General features: G+C 45.7%; 1 protein-coding gene across 3 annotated transcripts in view; it reads right to left on the bottom strand.

Annotated features, from left to right (window-relative positions):
- The window catches only part of LOC147450273 (putative magnesium transporter NIPA4), a 55,393-nt gene that overhangs the window by 22,016 nt on the left and 14,240 nt on the right, over nt 1-19,137 (bottom strand). For 2 of the 3 annotated variants that reach the window (XM_086519548.1, XM_086519547.1), the window contains 4 exons: nt 2,410-2,466; nt 2,249-2,339; nt 1,987-2,147; nt 1,774-1,901 (listed from right to left, as the gene is read on the bottom strand). In XM_086519548.1, coding sequence (XP_086375674.1) covers nt 1,774-1,901; nt 1,987-2,147; nt 2,249-2,339; nt 2,410-2,466 — 437 coding nt within the window. Of the gene's footprint in view, nt 1-1,773; nt 1,902-1,986; nt 2,148-2,248; nt 2,340-2,409; nt 2,480-19,137 lie in introns of all 3 variants that reach the window. The other variant, XM_086519549.1, reaches the window with a different exon arrangement.

Below are 19,137 nucleotides of genomic sequence, written 5' to 3'. Positions count from 1 at the left end.
TCACTTATTATTTTTAAGTGACTTTTGTTGGAAAGTAGGTAGGGCAAATTGAGTAAGTTTGTATATAAGCAAACCTAAACTAGCACTAATTGGCAGAAGAGGCAGCAGGAGCACTCGCTCAACAGGCAACTTCTCAGCAGAACCCCAAGACCTAGCGTTTTTGCATCACTACAGCAAGCTAGCGTTTTTGGACAAGAACAAGGATCAGCTAGCGTTTTTGCATCTGCATCAACCCGGCGACAACAGCAGGACATCAAATCAGCCTAGCGTTTTGCATTTGCACGACAACCGGCAGCAGCAAAGCAGAATTCGGCCCTAGCGTTTTTGGTTTGCATCACAACCTCAGCGTCTTTGCAGATCATCACGACGGATGGGCATGCACGGTCTACGAATAGACTCACAAAAGTGCCAGATCACTTCTAAATCTAGACTGACTGGACTGAACTGAACCCTGATCATGCTGTAGCTTGTCCACGGACACATAGGGTTAAATGTGTCACGTGACATCAGAAGAGGAAGAACTAGGTAGTCATTCGAAACGTACATGCTTCTTTTATTTTCGTGCATCAAAAAAAGAAGATTGACGGCCCAAATAACCAGGGTAATCAGTCCCCTTGTTGCGCTTCTTCGATTGTTTCTTCAATGGCTTCTTCGCTTCCAAAAGTTGGTTGATTCATCATTCGATGACGTCATCAAGTTCTTCTTCAATAAAACATCCATGGGGTAGGAGGTTTCTTAAGGGCCGATTTAATTGGTGAATCAATGGCTTTCTGCCAATGCGTATGCACTTCGTCAATCGGGTGGTAGGTCAAAAATTTGGCATACTTGTGAATCCTTTGCAAACTGGAGCATCTGCTTTACGCACTCGTCAACCAGTTGTTGGCATTGCATCTCCATAAGCTGATACTACGTGGGCCGAGGTGGCCCGTATTCGTGATCCGCTAATCCATTCGAATTTTCTATGCTGCCTCCCGCTCCCGAGGTGGCTACCTTCACCTTGGTTTTTGACCTAGGATTTACCGATTCCCTTCCACTGCCGATAAATTGTATTCACTGATTGAATCTTCATGTGTTTTGCATACAGTGGATTCTGTGATTAAATAAGAAAGTGCTCCATGAGAAGTTGGACTTCCACTTGCCTCACCCTGTCCAGCACATCTACAGGATCTGGTGTGGCTCGGGCTCCCCTGCGAAAGAACCTCTCCAGATTGAATTCTCTCTCAAGGACAAAGAACTTTGTTTCTTTCGGTTTATCGTTGCTCTCTTTCTTTTTGCTTTCTGGATGCTTTTCTAACGATCTTTTTGGAAAAAAAAGCACCTTGCTTCACTGAGCCCACAAAGCGCCTTGCTTTTCTAAGCTCAAAAATCATATTGCTTGTGTGCCAGCCTTTTAGAGGATTAGCTTTAAGCTCTAAAAAGAACACGTTGAGTTATAGCTTTCAAGCACTCCAAATTGCAGATTCTGGCACTCAATTTAGAGTAGAGAAGTCACACATAGTGATCAAGAGTGAGCACAATATTCAGAACCTTACTCCAACCACACAGTTGTATCCAAAAGTGCCTCAATTACAAAATACCCAACCCAGGGTTGACCAGAAACGACACCTTACCTACGGCTGCCTGTGGCAGCTGATAGACAATCAGTGCAATGGATTTTTTATTGAGAGTATAGGTTCCAATACCTACTGTTTCATGAAATGTAATTCTCAGCATAAACTTGTAAAGCAATAAACTCGAATATTGCAGTAAAAGCGCATCAAGTAAGACTCTTACCGAAAGAGACCCCATTAATGAGCAGATGCCAATATAAACCATCACGTGTGTACTACCATAGGAGGGTGCAAAGTGGTAAATGAGGACCAGAACCACCGCTATTGCAGAGAATGAATATAGCAGGAATGCTACAAAAGTAAGATCACCTTCTAGTTAATTAGACTGCACTATTTGAACTCAGAGTAAAAAGATGACAGGTGAAGTCAAAAATACCTGGTTCAGTTGCAAGAGTCCAAACATCATTAATGGACTCGATCTGCCGTTCTGCAGGAGCATGAAGTACGATGCTGGTTGAGCCAACTACACAAAGGACACACCCAAGTACCCCTAGGACATGCAATCTCTCCTTTAGCATCACATGCGCAAGTGCTGCACTGCAGAGGGGCCAACCACATGCCTAAAAAGTTAGGCATCACAAGGCTGTATTGCATAATATCCTGGCAGTCCCACTAAGAAAAAGTTCTCATAAGCTCACCTCACAATTATGCTTAAGGCTCCAAGAGGAGTCACAAGAATAGCTGGAGCAAACGCATAAGCAGCAAAATTGGCCGCTTCCCCAACAATCACTACAAAAAACAATGCATCTTGATTAACCTTGATAAGTTGAGCAATCTCGTCAGAATTTTAATGCCTTACTCGTGATCATGCCAGCCCACCAGAGGGGTTCATGCAAGTATGAGTAACCTCCCAATCCTGCCAACAACTTCTGTACAAGTCAGAAAAATTATGCTCAAAGACCACCAATAACCATAAAAAACTCAGTCCTATCTCTATGTATATAATCTTTCAGCACAAACATAACCGATTTCCAAGAGCAAGCAACCTTTACAGAAAATTTTGTTTCCCTAAAACTTAAAAGCCCCAGGCGCAGCAGATGATAAACGTGACAGAAAGATCAGATATCACACTACTCCAAAAACCCTTCCTTTGTTTTTTATACAAAAAAATAGGCCTTCTACCCTGTTGCATTACATAAAATCGACCACAGATCATGATATAAGAATTTGGAAGAAACCCTACAGCATATACAATGACATCAGTGGAAAAAATACCCCATACAAGCACAGGTTATACTAAAACCATGATACGATCAATGAAGAATGACACGAAGCCACTAGCTGCACAAAGCCTGCTGTATCTATCAAATGCTCATTTGCACCTGACGATGTAGTCCAACCTTTGCAGTCACAATGACCTCAAGTATCATACCATACATACAGCATAATCCTGTAGCCTCACATATGCTCCTAGGGACTGACTAGGCCCTACGATGTGCCTCAAGCATGTCCTGCATCCATCTCATTGAATCTCTACGTCGATACCCAATTAAGATGGGAGTCCTCTCTCTCTCTCTCTCTCTCTCTCTCTCTCTCTCTCTCTCTCTCTCTCTCTCTCTCTCTCTCTCTCTCTCTCTCTCTCTCTCTCTCTCTCTCTCTCTCTCTCTCTGTGGCGGGCGAGCAGGTCTGTGGCGGGCAAGTCTGGCGTGAGGCTGAAGCTATGTGGCGGGCAGGTCTGGCGCGAGGCTGAAGGTCTGTGGCGGGCTGAGCGCGAGGCTGTGACAGGTTTCATGCGTTAGGGACAAGCAGCACAGTGACTCTCTCTCTCTCTACACACTCAGTTCGAGCAGTGTGCAACATTCTGTGGGCAACGTGCAACATTCCACAGGGCAGCGCTGCCTGTGCATTAGGGTTTTGGGCGAGAGAGGTGGAGCAAGCAGGAGCTCGCGCGAAGGGCAGGCAGCAGAAGAAGTCCTACGCGTAGCATGTCCTAGCAACCCTACGCGTAGCAAGTCCTAGCATACGCGCACCCTTCACCTACGCGTAGGAAGTCCCAGCCTTAGAGAAAATTTTAAGCCTTAAGATAAAATATTTTAAGTTTGTCCTATTCTCCCTAGTACCCTACCCCACATTTGGGGCTCGGGTTCGATGGATCCGCCTACCGAAGGGGAAGGGCCGGGTGTAGATAGCTACACCACCCCAAAAAAAACAACAGCTACATTTAAGCGGAGAAACAGAGATACTGTACTATCACCAGGATCATTACGAGTGGGGAAAACGTCCAAGATACATGATGAACTAATGATGGAGAAGGTCCAGATGATGCTCAAATCAGAACTAAACTACATGAGAGATGACATCAGGAAGGAAATGCACGCGAGCGCTGAGAGCTACAGGAACTCCATGTATGGAGACATGATGAGAGAACTAAGGAGAGAGATCCGGGGGATACAGAATGAGGAGATTCAGATCTTGAAAACGGAAGTACGAAACCTAATCAAGGCCGAAGTAAATGTAACATAATGCGTTATGCAAAAGAAACTCAATGAGGCAGTAGCAAGTTTTGAAGCATGGAGAACAAATATGGAAAAGCACATGGGGGAAAAAGATGCAATAATTGAGGAGCTAAAAGGAGAACTTGCGGCTTGCAAATCTGCAACTAAGGAGAAGGGAGACGACCACCCTTCGGTGTTGAAGGAGCTCGAGGACATGAAAGATCAAATGAAAACTCTGCGGGAAGCAGATGAACAGAAATCGAAAACGGCATCTTCATGGGCGGAACGTCTTTTTAAGACACAAGAAAAGGTTGATGAAGCACAGAAATGGATTGAGGATGCGAAGAAAGGGAAGGCCCATATGCTCGAGACCACACCTACTTCTACCATTATTAATATGACCATTGAGGAAGAGCAGAAAAGGAAGAATCGGGCTCTGCATGTGCGGGTCACAGGAGTCAAAGACAGAGAGAATGTAGATGAAGAAGTGAAGGAACTGCTACAACGCATGGGCATCACAGAGCCTACTCACACAAGTGCATGGAGAGTGGGCAAGAAAGGAATCGATGAGAAGGGAAACGTAAAGGACCGGGCACTTATTCTCCGCTTCCCGAATATAGAAATAAGGAACGAATTTCTAAAGAAGAGGCCAACTCTTAAGAAAACCGGTATTTTCCTGGGAGATGACCTTACATTGGCACAAGTGGCACACATGCAAGAGTTGATGCCAGAGATCAGGGCAGCAAGAGAAAAGGGAAAAATCGCCTTTTATAGAGGAGAGAAAGTAGTGGTTCTGGAAAAGCGCTCAGCATGACGGTGCGAGACCTATGGGGCGACGCTCCAGATAGCGGCATGGAATTGTAATGGGTCATATAGGCTAGATGTAGGTGCCTTTGAAGACAGCTTTAGGGACAGAGACATAGTTTTCTGCTCAGAGACACACCAGATACTGGGACAGCGTATGCCACATGTGAAGGGTTATTTATGGGAAACAGCTGGTCGACCAGACAAGAGATCTCTACAGGGTAGCCGGGGGTCAGGAGGAGTAGCAGTCTTATTTAAAGAGGAGCTGAAACCACTACTACAGATTATCAAGAAAGATGAGCAAGCAAGGTATATGTGGGTGAGAATGAGAGCCGAGACAGGTAGATTTCTATATATCGTTATATGCTACTTCCCTCCAAGTACCTCAGTCTACTCCTCACCTAAAGGACAGTCCCCTTTCTCCATATTGAATAATGACATATGGGAGTTCTCTAGAGATGGAGACATAGTTCTCTTAGGAGACTTTAATGCCAGAACGGCCAACTCTCAAGCAGCATTCTATGATACTTCTGAGGAAATGCTCAAAGAAGTGGATTTATCACAAAGGGGGCTTACTAGAAACTCACAGGATAAAGAACACACTGAATATGGGAGACATCTCATGGAGATGGCAACCATACATGGTTTGGCCATACTTAATGGTCTAGAGAATTTCCCGTTATCTGGGGGATTCACATGCTTCCCACACAGGCATGGGGCCAGTACAGTGGATTATGTCATGACTTCACCAAGCTTTATTTCTAGTATCAAGGACTTTAAGGTGGGACCCAGACCAGTTGGGATTGCAGTGGATCATGCTCTCTTGACCTTATCAATCTCCTTCCAATACAATGCCTCTCAAGTACAAAGGAAGAAGACACACACAAGATATACTTTCACGCCAGAAACTGATTCAGTCTATGTGGAAAAGATCTATAATAGGATGCGGGCAGCAGAGCCCGTATATACTGTAGAGGAGATTACTTCTCAGTTAACAGAGATACTACATGGAGCAGCACAAGAGGCATACCCACATACTCAACCTGATTAGAAGAGAGGAGCTGGGAACATGCCTCAAAACAGTTGGTATGACGAGGAATGCAGAGAGACGAGAATCAAGGTCCAGAAAGAGCTTACACTTGGGATCATCACATATAAGCAGTCTCGGATTGCTCTTCGGCGTATAGTACGTCGCAAGAAAAGGACATTTTTAGCCAAACTAGAGAAGGATTTATATCAGCTCTTCTTGAGTCAGGACTCACATGAGGCATGGCGCTTATTTCAAGAGCACTCACCGCCTCCGACGATTACTTCTCCTGAGATCTGGGGTCAATATGTAACATCATTATATATGGTATCTGGACAGCCTCCATTACCAGATCCGCTAGAGCCATGCCCTACTGCTAGTACTTTCTTTACTACGGAAATGGTGGAAAAAGCCATTGATAAGATGAAGACAAGAAGAGCATATGATCATGAAGGTTTAGTAGCAGAACATCTGATCCATGCCAGGGATCTACTTTCAGAAGTCCTTGCTCGGCTGTTTAATCGGGTCATGTGTGAAGGATTACCTGAATCTTGGAAATTATCTACTATCGTACCTATTTTCAAGTCAGGGGATCCTATGATACCCTGGAACTACCGCACCATTATGGTAGGTCACACTTTGACCCGAACTGTACGCATCCATTCTTGAACAAAAATTGAGTAGATGGGCAGAGAATGAGGGCATAAGAGCAACAGGACAAGCTGGATTCAGAAGGGGTTATTCCACTTAAGATCATATTCTTACGCTCAGAGCCATTATTGAGGAAGGAAGAGCAAAAGGGAGAAGGATGTATTGTTGCTTTGTGGATTTTTGGAAAGCTTTTGATACAGGACCAAGGGCCAGATTGATGCGCAGGATGCAAGAGTTAGGGGTCCCCAAAGAGATTATTTGGGGGATCATGGCCTTATACGGGTCAGTAACTGGTTACGTACGTACTCCAGAAGGGGATTCCGACATTGTTCATTCCACCGTTGGAGTAAAGCAGGGATGCCCACTGTCCCCTACTTTATTTGGTATGTACATAGATGAGGTATCAGATTACATTGATAGAGAGGGTGACAGAGGGGCTCAACTTGCAGGGTCATGGATCCCTTTGTTGTTGTATGCAAATGATATTGTATTGATAGCAAAATCACCAGATGGAATGCAGAGGCAGCTAGATGCATTACATAAATTCGCAGAGGACAGTGGCCTGTCGGTAAACTTGGGTAAAACCAAAGTTATGGTGTTTAACACCACACCGCAGTGGGTCAGGAGATCGGCACCTATATTTGCATATGGTCAGGATACAGTAGAGTACACAGATGCATACACATACCTTGGGGTGGTATTTGCAGGACCGAAGTTTACTCTTAAGAAAGCAGCGGATGCTAGATTATCCAGAGCCTCTACGGCCTTGGGAGGGTTGGAGAGGATGTGTTCACAAGTGTAGTTTCAGGAACCACGAACAAAACTTTGGCTCTTTGATACTGTGGTGGCTTCGGCTATGCTTTATGGGGTCCAGATTTGGGGACCATCTGTGGATCAGGATAATTGGAAGTCAATGGAGAGACCTTGATTTCCCGAATGATTAGAGCCAAGGCCTCCGTACCACACGCGATTACCCGAGCGGAACTAGTGGCCCCTCCGATAGAAATTGAAGCTCTTACCCGATCAGTGTCCTTTATACATGGTTTGTGGGATACAAATAATTGCCGATATACTAGACTGGCCCTCGAATCCTCTCAACAATTAGCAATGAAAGGGGATACATCATGCTGGTATGCGCAACTGTCCTCGTGGTTTCGGAGACACGGGTTCAATATGGAAAGATTACCCCCCTTCCAATACTCTCTTGAGGCCCCATCACTGGCAATTACACGAACGGAGATTAATAACATCATCCGACAGGATCTTATACAGTTGGATACTAAGAGGACATGGGTAGACCCTACACAAGAATTGGGCACGAAGATGGCCGACTACAAAGAAAACTTCCTACAACTATCTGAAGATGGATTTGTGATTCACCCAAGTTACATGGATACCCACCTGTCTCATGGTTTGAGATGTGCTATTGGTCAGATTCGTACATCCTCACACCAGTTGGAAATTGAATTTGGCAGATTTAGGGGAATCCCACCCTGAGAGCAGAATTTGCAAGTTATGCGGAATGGAGCCGGAGACAGAATTACACTATATATGCCACTGCACAGTATACTATGAGATACGGGGGCGTTTTCATTGCCTCTTTAAAGAAGGCTTTGGACCTCTAGATAGAATCATGCAATACCAAGATCAAAGATGCTTAGGCTTGTACCTACTGGAACTACATCGGCACAGGGATAATCTAATGAGAAGACAAAGAGCACTACAGCCTCAGAGGCCGATCACAGATTTCTTCGGATCGAGAGAAGCAGGAGTGGAAGGAGAAGCAAGAGGCCAACAGCCAGCACAAAGGAGTACCCACAGTCATACCAAAGGCACACTAATTGACAGAGCGACTGAGCTTAGAAATCGAGACGACCACGACCAAGATGCAGAAGCACACTTCACCGGAGGAGACTACAACAAAGGATTAGAAGCATTCTAGCCAGACACCTAGAATGCTCCTAAGAAGTTTATTTAATACTTTGTATTTAGTTTTTCACATTTATTTTCACACTTTCACACTTTTCACACTTAGTACTTTAGTACTAAGGTACCCAGACATTGTAACAGATTCACCACTTTTGTATCAGTTTGGTCTCATAGGTCATTCCGGCCTTTTGAAGACGTTAATATAACATTTCATTTCATTTCTCTCTCTCTCTCTCTCTCTCTCTCTCTCTCTCTCTCTCTCTCTCTCTCTCTCTCTCTCTCTCTCTCTCTCTCTCTCTCTCTCTCTCTCAGAAAAGGGACTGTATTCTGTGTACATAAGAGACCTCTGGAGATGCACAACGGCCTATCATCCAAAGGAAGTACAAAAGTGGGCTAACAAGGAGAGAACTACATATACATCAAGGTGCCCTATATGATGAATGTAAGAGAAACCACTGTGGGGGTGCATAATGCCATGTGATGTAGCCATGATCTCGACGGAAAAGAACTGATGATCTCGCCCATCTTTGGAGAAAGACACATCGACACTGCTCCGCTACGCTGGAGGAGCCGGCTGAAGAACCCCACTTACTGCGAAGAGTATGCAGCAACTCTCTCTCTCTCTCTCTCTCTCTCTCTCTCTCTCTCTCTCTCTCTCTCTCTCTCTCTCTCTCTCTCTCTAAAGCGCCTGTGCTGCTCCCTACCATCAGTGTGCTGCTAGAGCTGCATCACCTGCGCGCTGCTGAATTTCACAATTTGCGCACCGCTAAGCCTGCCACACCTGCGCATAGCTGAACTTCACAATCTGCGTGCTACTGGAAATCAAAACCTTGCACGCTGCTGGGACTGAAAAACCTGCACAAGACTGCCCTGTCCAGCGCCATCACGGGTTGCAACTGCTGTCGAACAGCCCAGCCCGCGCCAGCCTGTGCTGTGCCCTCTGTTGCAGAGCTGTCCCCAGCAGCCTTCCTGTTGTGTCTCGCAACAAGGTTGCAGATATTATTGGTGATTTAGCTTCTTGCGGCTAATTTTCAGATTCTCAGACTTTCAGAAATTCAGAGGGGCAGGAAATTTTCAGATTTCCAGACTGTCAGATATTCAGAAGTGCAGAAATCTGCAGATTTTCAGTAACCTCAGAAGTGCAGAAATTCAGAATTGCAGAGAATGTAAGTGGATGTGGCATCAGCATATATGCGTGTTGTGGGAGCGCAATACACATGTATGCATAATGAGGAAGAACGTGTCTGCATAGTGAGACCCTTCCCTCCCTCCCTCCCTCTCGCTTTCGGCAGCTTTCAAGCATGAAGAAACAGAGTGACAAAGCTGACCCCTTAAAGGATGCCATTCAAAAGTGCAAAGAAGAGATGACCGAGACCATTAACAAGATCGACCGAGACCATTAAAAAGATCAACCGCAACCTCTTGGGCACAATAAAGATGCTCGAAGAACGTGTGCTGGTCCAAGAAGGCAAGATAACCACACTCGAAGACTGTGCAAAGACCCAAGATGAAGAGATTGAGCTACTCAAGAAGGAGCTTGCCGAGGGGTGATCCCAACACGCACTTGCAGAGGGAGAAGTGCAACCCTCAGTAATAGAAGAACTCAACACGATTAAAGAGCAAGTGCAGGCCATCAAAGAGGGGGAAGAGCAACAAAGAAATGACGACTTCTTGGGTAGACGTTATTACAAAGACTCAACAGAAAGCGGATGAGGCCGAAAAAAGGATCGAGGTTGTCAAGAAAGGAATAGGCAAGGAAACAACGCCCACACCAACCATTACTAATATGACACTAGAAGAGGAGCAAAGAAGACGTGTGCGCGCTTTACATGTGAGAATTTGTGGCCTTAGAGACAAAGATAATGTGGATGAAGAGGTAAAAGAACTCATTGACTATGATGGGGGTTAATGAGCCGATGCACACGAGAACTTGGAGAGTTGGGTAGTAAGAAAAATGAAAGCAATGGGGAAACCTCGAAAGAAAGGGCACTCATCCTTCATTTTCCCTCCATGGAAGCGAAGAAAGACTTTTTGAAGAGACCAACTCTTAAGAAGACGGGCATCTTTCTCGGGGACGACCTTTACCCTCTCGCAGATCGCTCATATGCAGGAGGTAACGCCGGAGATTAGAGCAGCAAAGGAAAAGGTAAGATTTCCTTTTACCGAGATGAAAGAGTGATGATTTTGGAGCGACGCTCCACATGACGGTGCGAGACCTATGGGACCATACTTAAAGTTGCTACTTGGAATTGTAATGGATCTATCCACCTTGATGTGGGTGCTTTTGAGGATAGTTTTACTGGGAGATACATCACTTTCTACTCCGAGTGTAAGGTGCAGCCGAAGTAAATGTTGAACTTTGCTCAAGATGAGTGCTCCAACCTGGGCTCAAGGGTTCCTTTTACTTACGGAAGGGAGATCCTTCCGTTCCTTTAGTGAGAGAGTGCATGAACACAAACAAAGTGGTGAACACTGTGAATGAAGGTGCTGAGACTTAGAGATAGAGAGAGAAGAATACGCAAAAAGTTGTAAACCCTCCTCCGAAGGCCCCACTCTCTATGGCGGGAGTGGTCTACTATTGATTGCACAAATCTCTACAATGCAATGAAGGTGCTGAGACTTAGAGATAGAGAGAGAAGAATACGCAGAAAGTTGTCAAACCCTCCTCCGAAGGCCCCACTCTCTATGGCGGGAGTGGTCTACTATTGATTGCACAAATCTCTACAATGCAATGGACTTGCCAACAACGAGCACGATGACGAAACGGGCTGAAATCTGAAAACGCTAATGGCTGAAATCTGCAAATCTTTATCTGCTGCATTCTAACTCTATGTCGGTGACAACGGCGATGACGACGATGCAACGACGACGCGCTGAAAACGCAGATGCTGAAATCTGCGTTATCCGGGCTGAATCTGCAAAATCCGGTGGATCTTACCTTGCGGCGAGGATCTGCTGCGGAAAGGTGAGATCTATGAGGTTCGGGGGCTGCAGTGCGGAGTCTATACGCTGAAAATGAAACCGCTTGTGCAGACAAGCCGATGACACTTGAGATCTGCAAAAACGCTAGGCTGAAAATGCTGTCCAAAAACGCTAGGGCTGAATCTGTGTCTTGCTGCAAAAACGCTAGGGCTCCTGTTGTCGCCAGAGGATCTGCAAATGCAAAACACTGGCTGATCTGCAATGCTGAAAACGCTGGGCTTTGTCTTGGCTGAAAACGCTAGGTTTGCTGCCCCGGGGGGGGGGGGGGGGGGGGGGGGGGGGGGGGGGGGGGCTTGCTGAGAAGGTGCACTGCTGGATATCTGGTCCCTACTGCCTCTTCTGCCAGAAAGTGCTAGCACTAGGGTTTCTTATATACATGCTTGTCAAAATTGCCGTACACAGTTTCCCAACAAAAGTCACTTAATAATAATAAGTGAAAAATGGCTAAAATAGGGAAAATAGGTCTATGCACTGTAAAAATGCTCCTGATGGGTTCTGACTGTAATCTGATAGTCATGCTGTGTGCAACCAAAGGATATGCATCTACTCTAAGTCCCTGGACATGCACAGTCTGCGAACAGACTCACAAAAGTGCCAAAACACTTCCTAAGCTAATTGAACTGAACTAAACTAAACCCATGTCATGAAGTAGCTTGTCCACGTACACATAGGGTTAGATGTGCACGTGACATCCCCTCCTTTTCAAAGTGAGGTAATGGTACCGAATTGTATGGCGTCGAGGGAGATCGCCAACAGCGTCTGGAATCCTGTGAAGGGCTCTTCGCCGGCCCACTCTGATGCGTGGTCATGCGATACTTGAACTTCATAAAGGTCTACAACGCTTGCTTCTTTGGGACGCGCCGAAAGTGACACAAAGTCATTTGTGGCTCCTTCAATGCGTCAACTTCGTCTATGGTCATGCGTCCAATTCAAGAATCCCCAAGGATGAAAATTCCTGAAACCACTTCCAACACAAAAACATGAACATACTCATTCCATGTAAAGTGACAAGAAAAATTCTAGTCTTCTCTAAAGACTGTGCATGCAATGTAGATGAACATAGAGACAGAGTGCCAAACCGTTCATCAACACACACAAACAATGGATTCGAAACTTGTCTTTCTGATCTAAATCTATCAACTGTGGCAAATCACAATGGAAATGCCGATGCTTGATGCTCAATCCTTTATGTGCTCTTTCTGAGACTGTGTCATGCCAAGGAAGAGACATGGAATGTGAATTCCTTGTGTGCAAACATTTCATCTTTTCATGAGTAATCCGCATATATCCATGCTCATTGATGAGTGAATCGTGTTCATCGTACAATATGGCATGCCTATGAAAAGGGATCACATAAGGACGGTGACTAAAAAACAAAAAAATCACGAATGAAACACTCGAACAATGCGTGCTAACTAATTATTCGAACACATAATACTTCTTGTGGGGGTTCTTTGGAACTCGACTCGAGAGCCAAGACCGGTTCTTCGTGATTGATCAAATTTGCAATGAGGTTAGCTTCACTAGACAAAGTATCAACTAAACCATCGTCCTTGTGAACAATCACATCTTTTTCTTGCAAATCATCATGCTCGTGAATAATCACATCTTGATCATGCAAATCATCATGCTTGTGAATAATCACATCTTGATCATGCAAATCATCATGCTTATCTTGATCATGCAAATCATTATGCTTATCATTATCATGCAAATCATGTGTGTCGTGCTTTGGAAAAGAAGAGATTGAGAGAGTCTCTGTTCCCTGATTCTGTTCAATCTACGCCTGCACATTAGAAAATAGTAGGACCAACTCTTGCATGTGTTGGTCTCTTTGTGCTTGTCTACCTTCGACCGCCAAGTGCGCTTGCTCACGCTCACGCTCCAAGGCTACCCTTCTGTCTTCGGTCGCCAAGCGCGCTTGCTCCTCGTGCTCACGCTCTAGGGCTGCCATTCTTTCTTCGGCCCCCAAGCGCGCTTGCTCGCGCACACGCTCTATGGTTGCCATTCTTTCTTTGTCCTCGCGTCGCGCGATCCCGTTTTGCTTTTCTTTCTTCACGTTCACGAGCCAATTCTGCCTTTCTTGCTTCGCGTTTAGACTTCCTGTCCATCATCATCTTGTCGAAAGCCTCCATAGGAGTTAGTGCAATCCTTGGCATAGATGGGGAAGGGGGAGGGTCGGAAACACCTCCTGGTAGGGAAAATTCTTCTTCGCCTCTCCCATGCTCATCACCTCCATGCGAAGTATCCATTCCGCTTTGGGTGATGACCATACACTGAAGTCTTGGGTTCTTAAGTTCACGAGGAACTTGGGTTCTTGTGGGTCTTGGGTTCTTGGATTCTTGAGTCTTGAGGTTCTGGAGTCTTGAGGTTCTTCTTTAGCTTGCAATTTGTGTTAGAGAAGGATCTTCTCTTACCCGAGCTCTTCTCTTTTCTACGGGCGCACCCCTTGGCGGCCTTGCGCTCACACCAAGGTTGCTTTTTCCCACCTCACGTCGATTGGCCAGCCGCTAAGTGCATTGTCTGCTCTCAATGAGTGAAAAGAGAAACAAGGAGAGGCTGGGCAAGCCCTTCTTTCTTGGGTTTCCTGTCACTCTTCAAAAACACAATTAGGAATCAACACACCCAAGTGGACTTGGGTTACGTACGACCGCAACAAGCAAAAAAAATATGAGTGATACAGAACACTGCCAAAGCTCTGATACCAATGTAAGGTGCAGCGAAAGTGAATGTTGAACTTTGCTCAAGATGAGTGCTCCGACCTGTGCTCAAGGGTTCCTTTTACTTACGGAAGGGAGAGCCTTCCGTTCCTTTAGTGAGAGAGTGCAATGAACACAAACAAAGTGGTGAACACTGTGAATGAAGGTACTGAGACTAAGAGATAGAGAGAGAAGAATACGACACCAGAAAGTTGTCAAACCCTCCTCCGAAGGCTCCACTCTCTATGGCAGGAGTGGTCTACTATTGCTTGCAGAAATCTCTACAATGCAATGGACTTGCCGACGATGTCGACGACAATGAGGACGACGACGAGACGGGGCTGAAATCTGAAAACGCTAATGGCTGAAATCTGCAAATTTCTATCTGCTGAATTCTGACTCTATGTCGGTGACAACGGCGGCGACGACGATGCAATGACGATGCGCTGAAAACGCAGATGCTGAGATCTGCGTTTTCTAGGCTGAATCTGCAAACTTTGGTGGATCTGACCGTGCGGCGAGGATCTGCTGCGGAAAGGTGCGATCTGCGAGGTTTGGGGGCTGCGGTGCGGAGTCTATACGCTGAAAACTGAAAACTCTGGTGCAGAGAAGCTAATGACGCCGGAGATCTGCAAGAACGCTAGGTTTGTTGCGGGGCAGGGGGGGGGGGGGGGGGGGCGGGGGGTCCTTGCTGAGAAGGTGCACTGCTAGATGTTTGGTCCCTACTACCTCTTCTGCCAAAAAGTGCTAGCGCTAGGGTTTCTTATATACATGCTTGTCAAAATTGCCCTACCCAGTTTCCCAACAAAAGTCACTTAATAATAATAAGTGAAAAATGACTAAAATAGGAAAAATAGGTCTATGCACTGTAAAAATGCTCTTGATGGGTTTTGACTGTAATCTAATGGTCATGCTGTGTGCAACCAGTGCATATGCATCTACTCTAAGTGCCTGGACATGCACGGTCTGCGAATAGACTCACAAAAGTGCCAAAACACTTCCTAAGCTAACTGAACTCAACCCATGTCATGAAGTAGCTTGTCCACGTACACATAGGGTTAGATGTACACGTGACACTGAGACACATCAGGCCCTTGGACAGTCTATGCCTCAAGTCAATGGATACACATGGGAGACAGCCTACAGACAGGAGACACGATGTTAGGTGGAGCGGAATGAATGTTTGTGCTTTGCTCAAGATGAATGCTCCGAACTATGCTCAAGGTTCCTTTTGTTCTTATGGAAGGTAGAGCCTTCCGTTCTTAATGAGAGAATGCTATGATCACAAACAAAGTGAATGGACACTGTGCATGCAAGTGTATGAGACTCAGAGAGAAGAGAGATACGACACCAGAGACGTAAAACCCTCCTCCAAAGGCCCCACTCTCGTCGACGAGAGTGGTCTACTATTGATTGCACAATCTGGTACAAAGTGAATGCATGTGACTGATGCAAGTCTAGGCTATGTCGACAACTACGACGGGGATGACGAGACCGACCTAAGTACTGAAATCTGCAATCTAGTATCTGCTGTCCAAAACGCTATGGGCTGAAATCTGCTACAGTCCAAAAACGCTGATTTTGGGGGCTGTTTCTGTAGGTCTTTGTCACTGAAAATCTGCAGGTTTAGGGCTGAAAACTAATCGTCTTTCTGGGCTGAATCTGCTACTCTTTGAGGGTTGAAAACTGCACTTCTTTAGGGCTGAAACTGCAGGTTCTTTATTGCTGAAAAACGCTGCTATAGATGGCTGAAAATGCTGGTTCGACGAGGGCTGAAAACTCTGCAAAAACGCTAGGGAAAACTCTTGCAAAAACGCTATCTGATGGGGTTCCTGTGGCGATGATGATGATGATGCAAAAACGCCAGGCTGGGAGGTATGGCGATGACCACCTTGATGGAAACGCCAAGGTGCTGAGTCCTTTGCTTGGAGGGGAGACCACCAAGTTCTTGTTGAGAAGTTGCCTGCTAAGCTTGGCTCCTGTTGCCTCTGCTACCAAATAGTGCTAGTCTAAGTTTGCTTATATACAAACTTACTCAATTTGCCCTACCTACTTTCCAACAAAAGTCACTTAAAAATAACAAGTGAAAAATGTCAAAAATAGGGAAAATAGGCTAAAATCACTGGAAAATTCTCCTAAAGGATTCTGATGGGAATGCTTATGATCATGTTTTGTGCAACCAGAGGATATGCATCTACACTAAGTGACTGGGCATGCACAGTCTACGAATAGACTCACAAAAGTGCCAGGTCACTTCTAATCTAGACTGACTTGACTGAACTCAACCCTGATCATGCTGTAGCTTGTCCACGGACACATAGGGTTGGATGTGTCACGTGACACACAATCAGAGCACAGAGAGCAGGGCTCAGAAGGAGTTGCAATCATTGATACATATAGCCCGCAAGGATGAGCAGGCTAGGTACATGTGGGTGAGATTGAGAGCAGAGACATGCAAATATCTTTACATTGCTATTTGCTACTTCCCCCCAAGTACGTCAGTATACACACCACCCAGAGAAAAGTCTCCCTTCTCTATTTTGGATGATGACATATGTGAGTTCTCTAGAGATGGTGACATTATCATCTTAGGGGACTTAAATGCTAGGACTGCCCATCACCAAACAATATTTTATGATACTTTAGAGGTGCTAAGAAAGCTGGATGTTCTAGAGACGGGCCTGTCTAGATTGCCTGTCTAGACTATAACAGGATGTGGAGTATATTGGGTATGGACGACACTTGATAGACATGGGGATTGTACATGGATTGGCCATCTTGAATGGCCTACAAAGATTTCCCACTGCGGGAGGTTTTACATGCTTTCCACACAGACACGGAGCCAGCACAATGGATTATGTTATGGCACAACCGAGCTTCATCTCTAGTATCCAGGATCTCACGGTTGGAGCCAAACCTTTTGGTGTGGCAATAGATCATGCCCTTGTGTCGATGACCATCTCTTCCCAATTTAGTATAGCTCACAGGCCACGGGTAGCAGCCCCTACTCACTACACCTTCACACGGAAGACGGACTCTGTATACATAGATGGGATCTACAGGCGCCTGTGCACTGAGAAGCTAACTACTATACTGACACAAACATTACATGACGCAGCAGCAGAGGCATACCCACACTTCCAACCTGCAGCTGATATGATCAAAAATGCCACGAGGCAAGAGCCAGACTTCAAAGGGAGGTGCTTTTGGGAGACATCACTCACAGACAATCACAGATTGACTTCTGACGCCTAGTGTAGCGGAAGAAGAGGGCATTTTTGGCTCGACTAGAGCAGGATCTACACCAGCTATTCTTGAGTCACGACTCACGTGAGGCATGGCGACTCTCCCATGAAAACCGCCCCCCCAATTACCTCTACATAGGCCTGGGACCGATACGCATCATCTTTGTACATGGTTCTTTGTACATGGTTCCTGGACAACCGCCCCTTCTCGACCCCCCTGATCCATGCCCACACACACGTACTTTTTTCACCACTGAGAGGGTGAAAAAGGCCATCGATAGGATGATGACTAGGAGAGCATATGATCATGATGGCTTAGTGGCTGAGCATTTTATACATGCCAGGGATCTGCTCGCAGAGCTTCTAGCAGTTATGTTCAACCATGCCATGTGTGAGGGCTTGCCTGATACTTGGAGCTTATCTACTATTGTACCTATAGAGACCCTATGGAGCATGGCAATTATCACACCATCATGATTGGACACACATTGGCACAGTTGTACGCATCCATTCTTGAGAAGCACCTAACAGGTTTCAAGAGAGGTTTTTCTACTCTTGACCACATCCCGACACTCAATGCCATTATTGAGGAGGGCGTATCACATGGGAGACGGATCTATTGTAGCTTTGTGGACTTCCGCAAAGCTTTTGACATAGTACCCAGAGCTAGATTGATGCGCAGACTACAGCAGATGGGAGTACCCACAGAGCTGATTTGAGGGATCATGACATTATACAGGTCAGTAGTGGGGCATGTGCGCACTTCAAAGGGGCTATCTACTTCAGTTCACTCCACTATCGGAGAGAAGCAGAGCTGCCCGCTCTCTCCTACACTATTTGGAATGTATGTAGATGAGGTTTCTGACTATATTGAGAGAGATGGTGATAGAGTTACAGAGCTGGCAAGGACATGGATTCCACTATTGTTTTATGTTGATGATATTGTGTTGATCTCTGACTATCCGGAGAGGATGCAACGTCACCTAGATGCTTTGCATAGGTTTTCCCATGAGTGGTTTGTCTGTCAAGCTTGGTAAAACCAAGGTTATGGTGTTTAATACCACACCACAGTGGATCAGGAGGTCAGCACCCACATTCACATACAGCCAGGAGACAGTGAGTACACAGATGCTTACACTTACCTTGAAGTGGTCTTTAATGGACCAGCTTTTTCACTGACAAGAGCAATGGAGACTAGACTGACCAGAGCATATGCAGCATTGGGTAGATTGGAAAGGATGTGTTCACCGGTTCAATTTCAAAAGCCTCGCACAAAGCTCTGGCTCTTTGACACTTTGGTGGCTTCCGCATTGCTCTTTGGAGCTGAGATAAGGGGACCTTCATTGGACCATCACGGGAGGTCCGGTCACACTGATGGATGGGGGAACTGTTGCTAAATTGGCTTTATCTTACAGAAAAATAATTCTAAATGAATTATTGGATTTATAAGTGAGAGGGTTTTCTCGCTTGGAACACCAAGGAAAAATAATTCTAAATGAATTATTGGAATTTTAAGTGAGAGGGTTTTTCTCACTAGAGACATCCGAGTACAGAGTATTCCTAGTGCGTCATTCAAAGTAATGACAGGAGCACTGAGAATGGAAATATCTGTAAGGCCACCAGGAACGGGTACTTCTGATGCGTCACATCGGATGGGTGACAGGGAGCATCGGGAAGAAGTATCCGACCATCCGGGAACGGACATCTCTGATGCATCATAGGATGGGTGATATAGAGCATCTCGAAGGAGATTGT

Source organism: Adiantum capillus-veneris, chromosome 9 (assembly GCF_014529385.1).
Source record: "Adiantum capillus-veneris isolate H3 chromosome 9, ASM1452938v2, whole genome shotgun sequence".
NCBI lineage: Eukaryota > Viridiplantae > Streptophyta > Polypodiopsida > Polypodiales > Pteridaceae > Adiantum > Adiantum capillus-veneris.
This window is presented reverse-complemented; position numbering and strand designations above follow the sequence as displayed.